This window comes from Fukomys damarensis, unplaced genomic scaffold (assembly GCF_012274545.1).
Source record: "Fukomys damarensis isolate Sample0158 unplaced genomic scaffold, DMR_v1.0_HiC HiC_scaffold_39, whole genome shotgun sequence".
Taxonomy (NCBI): Eukaryota; Metazoa; Chordata; class Mammalia; order Rodentia; family Bathyergidae; genus Fukomys; species Fukomys damarensis.
The window spans coordinates 6,195,394-6,204,721 of NW_022900951.1; the positions used below are offsets into that span (position 1 = coordinate 6,195,394).

At 52.7% G+C, this 9,328-nt stretch overlaps 1 protein-coding gene across 1 annotated transcript in view; it reads left to right on the forward strand.

Annotated features, from left to right (window-relative positions):
* The window catches only part of Tbl1x (transducin beta like 1 X-linked), a 185,036-nt gene that overhangs the window by 171,370 nt on the left and 4,338 nt on the right, over window positions 1-9,328 (forward strand). The window contains exons 7-13 of the mRNA XM_010618760.3: window positions 9-256; window positions 710-773; window positions 873-970; window positions 4,592-4,652; window positions 6,277-6,398; window positions 8,610-8,684; window positions 8,794-8,921. Of these exons, the coding sequence (XP_010617062.1) occupies window positions 9-256; window positions 710-773; window positions 873-970; window positions 4,592-4,652; window positions 6,277-6,398; window positions 8,610-8,684; window positions 8,794-8,921 (796 nt within the window). The remainder of the gene's footprint in view (window positions 1-8; window positions 257-709; window positions 774-872; window positions 971-4,591; window positions 4,653-6,276; window positions 6,399-8,609; window positions 8,685-8,793; window positions 8,922-9,328) is intronic.

Sequence of the window (9,328 nt, forward strand, 5' to 3'; positions counted from 1 at the left end):
GGTGGCAGGGCGCGCGCGCGGGCAAGCCCCACGCTGCGGTGTCGGTGTCGTGCCACGGAGAGGAAGGGCCACTGTGCTCCGCCAGCACCGACACCGCTGTGTTTCCTCCCGCAGCTCGGGCGACTCCACCGCCAGGATCTGGAATCTCAACGAGAACAGCAGCGGGGGCCCCACGCAGCTCGTGCTGAGGCACTGCATCCGCGAAGGCGGCCACGACGTCCCGAGCAACAAGGACGTCACCTCGCTGGACTGGAACGTAAGTCGCTTCCGCCAGCCAATGTGGCGCCGCACAGACGCAGAGACAGACCGACCTGAGGGCGGGAAGGGGGAACGCTTGTAATCCCAGCTGCTCGGGGAGGATGAGGCAGGAGGATTGAAAGCTGGAGCCCAGCCTGGGCGGTTTAGCAAAACCCTATCTCAAAATGCTAAAGGGGCCAGGGATGCAAATGAACGTACCTTCCCCAACGCTGGATTATCTATATGCAGATGGTCCCTGAGTGTCACCTGCCACCCACCACTTGGGTCCAGGGACCCGTTTCCAAGCCCTTGTGTGAGGAGCCCACGTAGGCAGACTGCAGGCCGGGTGCTGGGGAGCCACCCCTTTCCTTGGGGGCCGTTGGGGTGCCCGGCAGTGGGAAGGTGGGCTCCTCGGGGCACTTCCTCTGGGGAGATTCTGAAGAAGTGCTTTGTGTGTCCTTGTGGCCCCCAGAGCGATGGGACCCTACTGGCTACAGGATCCTATGACGGCTTTGCACGAATATGGACGGAAGATGGTAAGTCCTGCCTCCCGATGCCGGGTCGGAGGAGAGGTGCTTCTGCTTGCCGCAAGCCAGTGACTCTGAAGTGTCAACGTGTTTGTTTCTATCTCCCAGGTAACTTGGCCAGCACCTTAGGCCAGCATAAAGGACCTATCTTTGCCTTGAAGTGGAACAAAAAGGGAAATTATATTTTGAGTGCTGGTGTAGACAAAGTGAGTAATAGCTTAAAATACTTCGCTTTGATCTGTGGCTGCTTATTTATCTTTAGTCTCATGATGTCTTTGAATTCTTGGGCTTTCTGCTTCCCCTGAAAATATCAGAAGTGTTTGTTTGGCTCGGTTTGCTCTTAAGGTCTTGCTCTTCCCTTTAATTTATAACAAAGCGTGTCACGGTGCATTGTCGCTATAGACTTTGTGCAAGGCTTCCCCTTCTTTTTACGGTGCATCTTTCATGGAAAGAGGAAGATCTCCACGTTGCACACCTTAGTGTGGAAGAAGAAACTGGGGTGGGGCACACTCGGCCGCCTTTCACCCCCGGCCATTTCAGTAGCGAACATTGTTTCTCATTGCCCGCCTTTTCCGCTTTCCTCTCTGTTCTGCGGTTTCTTTATAAACCGCTGCCTCCTCTGTAGACAACAGACTTCCTGAGACCCAGGTACCAGGGCAGACTCCTGATGGCTCCCGGAGCCCCTTGAGAATCCCTCGCTTTGTGCCTAGGCAGTGCTGCCAGGTAAACCCGATGGCCTTAATCCAGGATCATCTGGAGGGCGTGGGGGACCGAAAGTCGGGAGACTGGTCCGAGTGTGACGCAGCCAGTCATCTTGTCCACTGGGCCTGTCTCCTCAGTTATCAGTCAGGTGATAGGCTTCCTGGAGTCCTGACCCTCAGACCGAGGACCCGGGAGGAATTGTTAGTCGTGGCCGCTAGTCAGCTTTTCAGAGCTGTGACCGAAAACGTTGAAAAGGAGGGAAGGTTTAGTTTGGCTTACGGTTTCAGAGGTCTCCGTCCCTGGTTGGCTGGCTCCAAGGCAGAAACATCACAGGCAAAGGGCGAGGTGGAGGAAAGCTATAGTTCAGAGGAAGCAGGGAGAAAGTGAAAGAGCCCCAGAGGAGGGCAAGGACAAGATGCACCCTTCCAGCACGCGCCTCCAGTGACCTGAGTCCTCCTACTGGGCTGACTCATTGGTTTGTTCGTGGATGGGTGCGGTGAGCATCCCACAGTCCCATCGCCTTCCAGACGCTCGACCTCTGAACACGTGAGCCTTTGAGGGCATATTGTTTACCCAAACCATAAAACGTGGCTGTGGAAGGAAAGTAGTATCAGGCAATGAATACTGTACATTGCTTGCGTCTCCCACAGAGCTATAACTTCTAGAAGGATTTCTGTATAATTTTAAAACCTTACTAGCTTTCTGTTCATTCAAGTTCTAAAACCTAGTATAACAGACTTTTATCTGACCCATCAACATCATCACAATCTTAGGCATGTCATAGTCGTTTTTGGCAGACTGTGGCCCACGCAGGCCAAATAATCTGGCCTGTTGCCTTTATTTGTAAATGGAGTTTTATTGGTACACAGCCTCACCCATTTGTTGAGACTTCTCCAAGACTGCTTTCACATTATAAGGGCAGAGTTAAGCAGCTGTGAGAGAGATAGAATTTGCCAATCCCTCCACCAGCGTGTGATGGTCTGGGTCAGTGATGGCGAACCTTTTAGAGCTTTCAGTGATAACGAACAGCCTGCTGCAGCACACGTGCCATAGGTTCGCCACCACTGGTCTGAGTCAGTGAGTCACTCCTCTGTCTCTGCCCCCACCATGCAACTTGGCAGCCTGACATAATATGAAGGCAGCTGAGTGGCCGTGATTAGCATTGCCACCAGATTTCCCTGGGGCATTCTAATTAGAGTGGCACCGACATAGGACACTTGGTCGCATATGCAGTCAGCCATCAGGAACTGCTGGCTGAATTAATTAAAGGAATTCCAGGAAATGATAGCTGGCACTTACCAGCCACTTTACTCCTGTGTCTGTGAGCCCCTCGGTGCTCCCAGGGTGGGAAGCAGGCACTAAGAAGATCCATCCCGTTTTATAGAGGAGGAGCTGGAGCCCGGAGAGGTCTGGTGCTCCAGGTCGAGGGACACGTGGGTGCCGTAGAGGGGTGGGGCCTGGGTCACCGCTGACTACTGCCCGAGGCTTTCCTGGAATTCTAAGCAGTTCCCTGCTCCCTGGCCTCCTTCCTGCCTTTGGCTTGTAGCTTTCCTCCTGGTGATCAACTCTGACTGTCCCAGGTCACCGAAAAGGCATCCGTGGAATCCCGTTAGCCTTTGGGCCCGCGCCATCCGCCATGGTGACTCCGTCAGGCCTGGCAGTGCTGATCCTAGGAATGATCTCGACAGGATATACCCTCCCGGGAGAAAATGCGGTTCATCGGATGACCTTAACACAGGGGTGCTTAACACAGGGCGGCTGAAAGCTACTTCACGGTCTTTTAGAGCTTTTGGATAGTTAACGTTTTCTTTTGTCTGGGGCAAAGTAAACACAAATAACGAACGGTCTCATTACTGATGTTGTGTCGGAGGATTACAAGTTTATATATTCTCTGCACTGCCGGATTTGCCTGTGCATGGCTAGATTAACAAGAGTTAAGGCCCCGCTAAGAAACCCCAAATGTCAGTTAGTGTAGAACTGACCCAAAACGTAGAACTACCCAGTTTCGCTTGCCGTTCTGAGTGTTTCCTCCAAACACATCTACTGTCAACACAAAGTGAGCTACATCTTCTTACAGCAAAATCTTAATACTGTCCTTGGCAAAGAGGTTTCCAATTGAGTCAGAAATCCCTAATGACGAAGACTTCATTCCGGGAGGATTCATCTGGGAGTGTCTCTCTAGTGTTCTAAAGGTCCTAGGGACCCATGGTTGCCTTTGATTTCCAAGGTGAGAGTCTCCTCTTCCCCCAGTTTGGTGCCTGACCCACAGCAGTCCAGTCCTCTGCTCTAATACAGGCTGAGCATCACTGTAGTCGCAATATCTAGGACTGAGATTTGGTAGTTTTCCCCATCTGGGGATATGCGCAGACTTCACCAGCTTAGCACCTCTGATCTGAAAATACCAGGTCAGAAACGCTCCAGGCCCGGGAATGGGGCTGAGAAGCTCACCCAGCCTACACGAGGCCCTGGCTTCCATCCTGAGGTCCAGAAAAGAGAAGAAAAGCTCCAGAGTCCAAGACTCTTCCGGCATCATGGCAGTTCTCAAAAGCGTTCTGGGTTTCAGGTTTTTGAATTAGGGGTATTCATGGAGTGACGGAGGGATTCTCAGAAATGCCCATTTCTGCAGCTCTTCCTTGGCAAAAGTGCCTAAAAGACAAACAGACGGGCTTCGTTGGCGGTTTTCTTATGGTTTCTAGGAGAAGCTCCCCGCTGATTTTGGCAGCTTTGCCCAGTGTTGCCAAAGCCTGCCCTGTCCCACGTGGCACCTCCAGTACAAGTTAGCCGGACGAGCTCATTCAGGGTGGCTCAGTGAAGGGTAAAATACACACCACACTTGCGACACCTAGGGTAGATAGCAGGGAATGTCACACATCTTGTTTATGCTTTCATTCCGATGACACGTTGAAGCAACAATATTTTGGCCGTATCCGGGTAAAATACATTCTTCAAGTTAACTTCACTAGTTTCTTTGTCACGTTTAATTGAAAATGCCTCACGGCTCACACACCTCTGTTGGACTGTGCTGATCTGGCAGGAAATCGAGCTTTCGTTTCGCACACTGTACGATTTTCTGGGGGAGTCTCTGTGAGAGCAGCTACTAACTTTTCCCTCTGTCTACCGAACAGACGACGATCATTTGGGACGCCCACACAGGAGAAGCCAAGCAGCAGTTTCCGTTCCATTCAGGTGAGGTTGCTATTGCCGTGGGGGGGCATAGGGTGACCCCGGAAGTGGTTATCTACCCGGGCCAGTGTGGTGGACAAGGTGGGGGCTAAGGTCAGGAGCCCTGAGCCAGTCACGAACCGTGTCTCTGGGAATGGTAGGACAGAGAAATCCTGGAATGTTCCAAAATCCTGCGGGCCCGCACTGTGTTTTCCCCCAGGCAGGGGCTGGGCAAGGCACTTACAGGGTCCCAGCCAAGGCTGAAGACATCTTACGGGGGTTAAAGACGGGGAAGACAGAGGCAGTCTGTGGCATTCGTGGCCAGAGAGAGCTGTGCTCCCTTGCCTTTCTGAAATGCATCCCAGCTACTTGGAAAGCTGAGGCAGAGGTATCACAACTTCCAAGCCAGTCTGGGCAACTTAGGGAGACTCTGTCGCGAAGTGAAAAAAAACTAAACAGGCTGGGGGTGTAACTCAGTGGTACAGAACTTGCCTAGAGTTCATGAAGCCCTGAGTTCAGTCCCCGGCACCACTGAAAGAAAGGAAAAAAGAACCTCACAGAAGATGAAGTTTTGCACTGATGGGCTGATGAGAATATTGCGGCTGGCCGCCTTCAGAAATCGGCTGTCCTACTTCCTAAGAACCCCTGCATCCGTACTCACTAACTCGGTGTTTGTAGGTGTTGCATAACGGAGGTGCACGCCCTGCCCCCTTTTTATTTTGAGAAAAGATCTTGCTGACTTGTCCAGAGTGGCCGTGAATTTCTGCTCCTCCTGCCTCCGTCTCCTGAGTAACTACGATAGCAGTTGTGCACTGTTACGACCGGCTCCCCTCTCCCCAACCCCTTGCTTTTACTCCTCAACTCTGCACCTTTCGGGAGCCCAGGCCTCCAGAGAGACAGAGCTAGGTTGCTGGCTGGCTCCCTGGCTGTCTGCCTGGCCCGCCGTGGCACAGTGGGATGGTGGTAAATGTCCAGAAAAGAAGCCAGAAGGTCAAGCCTGAGAACCATGAGCAGGCAGGGGCTCAGGGACCTGAGAGCTTTGCCCAGCTGCTGTGCTTGTTGCTTCTGTCTTTCCTGTCACGATAAAGAGCCACACTCGGACACAGGAAGTGGGCAAGTGTCCGGAGAGGGCCCGGGCTCGAGAACTGGCACGAGGAGGTGGCTGGTGATAGGGAAAGGAGCCCCAGGAGCGAGGGAGGAGGAGGAGGAGGCTGTGCCCCGTCCTGAGCTGTACACCTGCCGTGGCGTCCCAGGGGATTCTTGGGCGACCAGTTACCCGCCAAGCAATGGGATGCCTTAGAGTGTGGCGGATTCGTTTAACCGAAGTATCCTGAACGTAGACTGTGCAGTCTTCTCCCTCTCCTTTTGGTTCCACCCGGTCTAAAAATAAACCCAGTCACCCAAGGGGCATGGGCGGGCAGCCCCCTGCTTGTTACCCCTGTTTCTCACCTGTAGAGTGGGAGCCAGACCTGCGGCCCCACCCAGGTCCTCTTTCCAGGGGCAGATTGTTGTCCCTGCAGACTAGAAGGAGCATGCTTCAGGTCTTTGGAGGAAAGAGCCTGTATTCACGCTCGATGAGGCTTCTTGGCTGTGCACCCAAGCTGTGCACGGTCAGAGTATGAAGGTCCTCCCTCTGCCCCGCCTGCAGCCCCGGCTCTTGATGTGGACTGGCAGAACAACACCACCTTCGCCTCCTGTAGCACGGACATGTGTATTCACGTGTGCAGACTCGGCTGCGACCGCCCAGTCAAAACCTTCCAAGGACACACGGTAAGCGGCTATCCTGACGACTGGACACAAGTGTGTGTGTAAGTGTGTGTGTGTGTGTGTGTGTGTGTGTGTGTGTGTGTGTGTGTGTGTGTGTGTGTGTGTGATGTGTGGGCTATTTCTTTTATACCTAGAATTGAAAGACGTGAAGGCAGACCTGTTACTCTTCAGCCTTTAGCTGCTACGACTGTTGTTGCTGCCCCAGGAGGTTGCATCAGCCCAGCTGTGGGTAGCAAATGAGAAAAGCAGACCCTGGCGTGAGCCAGGCGCTGGGTTTTGTAGCAGACTTTAAAGCAGCTATGAGAATGTGTGAAGACATGAAGGAAAAGGTGCTCGTAATAAATGAACAGATGGAATGTGTCCACAGAGAATGGAAATCTGTGTTTTTACAAAACAAAGGGAGACTTGAGAACTGACATGGCTACGGTCTGGAATGAAAATCCTACTGGATGAGTTTAACAGCAGGTTGGAGACTGCAGAAGTAAAGTTAGTGCACCTAAAGAAAGATGGCAGAAATTGACCAATTCAGACAGACAACATGAACAACTGCAAAAAATGAACGGCGGTTTCACAACCTGTGGGGCAGTATCGTGTTCTCTGCATCTGTGGAACAGGAAAAGAAAGGGGATAATCGAACAAAAAATATATCTGATGCACTCACGGCCAGGCTTTCCTACGTGGCATCACCACTCAATCCAAGATGCTCAGCAAGTCCCCAAGCAGCAGGACTATAAAGAGAACCACACTTTTAGCCCTAGGTGTGTGGTCACCAGACACCAGAATTGAAGTTAAAAATCGTAAAAGCACCATTGGGGAGCAGTAGTGTGATCGGCAGTTGACATGTCAGCTTCCGTACAGCGTGACGGGTCCATCCTGAGAAACCACAAACCCCATTGAGCACCTCACACCTTCCCTCCCAGCCCTGTCTGAAATGCCCCCCACCTTCAGCAGCAACCTCGGTCCCTCGCCATCTTCCAAGGCCCGGGGCAGAAGTCTGGCAGACCCACCCATGCCCGCTTCCTGTTGGGTGCCTCACTCTCAGCCTTGAGGTGATTGCCAGTGCGGGAGGGGAGTGACCATAGGGCAGAGGAGGCTAAGCGACAAAGAGCGGCCATGGCACCAGTTAGGTGACCGACAGATTCCTCTGCCTGCAGAGCTTCTGGCCCCCATGGCAGCCTTCCAGAGCAGGGCCAGTGCCTCTTCCCTTTTCCCAGCCGGCTGTGCCATGTGAAACACAGGTGCGACCTGGTCACCTCTGCGTCGCACACCCTCCCAGCCTCGGTGTCCCTAGAAGGGAACCTGACCAGCTATTTTGTCATCCACACCAGAGCACCAGGGGACGCCACCACGTTCCTCAGAAAACGAATTGTGCGTGTGAAATGATTTCTTAGGCCAACACGGCAGGTGAGGTGACCCGAGAGGGCACGCGTGCGTGTCCGTGTGTCCAGCAAGGGCTTCCTAGGGGGCGACTGAGAGCCCCGCTGCCCGGACAGCCCCACTACATTATGCCTGCTGTGTTGGCCTAGGAAATCATTTCACACGCACAATTCGTTTTCAGCCAGGGACGGGAGGACACAGGCAAGGAGGTGCAGGCACCCCGGTCGGTCCACAGCCGTGGTGCCGTGGGTAAGGGAGAAGGGGCTGCATTTGTAAAGGACTCGCCTGCAGCCTGGTGTCTCGGGACCGGGTGTCCTCCCGTCCCTAGCTGAAGGTTTTGTTCCTCTGCTTTCCCAGCAGTGGTCCCATCCCGCCCCTAAGACTGCACCATCTTTGCCATTTCTCTGTGTTTACTTCCCCTTCCACCAAAAGACACGTGCACAATTGGATTTAGACAGAGGGGTAACTTATGTTGAAGTGCACGGAATCGTTGCCATCGAAGTCTGATGACTGGCTTTATTACTTTTAACTTGCTGTGCTTGTATGTGAATTCTTTGTTCAGCTTCCTCCCTCATAGTCTTTTATCCTTAAAGAAATACAGATGAGCATGGCTGGTTATTTATGTATGTGTGGCAGACGCTGTGCTTTTTATATAAATGAAAAGACAAAGTGAGAAGAAAAAATACGGGTTTGTATGTTGTTTTCTTTGAAATCTAGGTTAAATCGTGGAAGCTGTTCGCGTTGCTGATAGAGCGCGACCGCCCCCTGGCGGGCGCTGGCTGCCATAGCACCTCAGCCTTTGGTTCTCTTTCTACTTACAACTCTGCTCTCTTGCAGAATGAGGTCAATGCCATCAAATGGGATCCTTCTGGAATGTTGCTAGCATCTTGCTCTGATGACATGACATTGAAGGTGAGCCCCTCTTGGGCAGCCAGCGGCCAACTGGCCCGCTGACACCTGCGGGCTGGTGGGCGTCTCGCAGGGGGGCAGGTTGCTTATTCATCCCTGATGTCTCCTCTAGATCTGGAGTATGAAGCAGGACTCGTGCGTGCATGACCTTCAAGCTCACAGCAAAGAGATATACACCATCAAGTGGAGCCCCACAGGGCCCGCCACCAGCAACCCCAACGCCAGCATCATGTTAGCGAGGTAAAGGGAGACAGCAGGGGCCCTGGCTCCGTTTGTCAGCTCAGCTGCCTGCCATCGGCTGAGCAGCCTGGCCAGGAAAATTCGTATGTCAAGAGCAGAGAAGCTCGCTGAGATATTGGCAGCGGGTTAAAACCCCGCCAAACCACACAGGGTGCTATCTCACTGGAAGGGGGCTACTTGGCATAACAGGACGCAGGAGCTCGGTTCCTGGTTTACCTGGCATAGGATTTGCATAGAACCTGTGCACTTGCAAGTATACTGCAGACGATGCCTGTGCCTAAACAGAGGCGGCACTTGCAGGTAGTTGTTACACTGTATTGTTTCGGTACTGACAACAAAATGTCTGTGTATGCTCAGTAGAGATCAGGCAGTTCTTTCTAAGTGCTTTTTTTTTTTTTTTTTTTTTT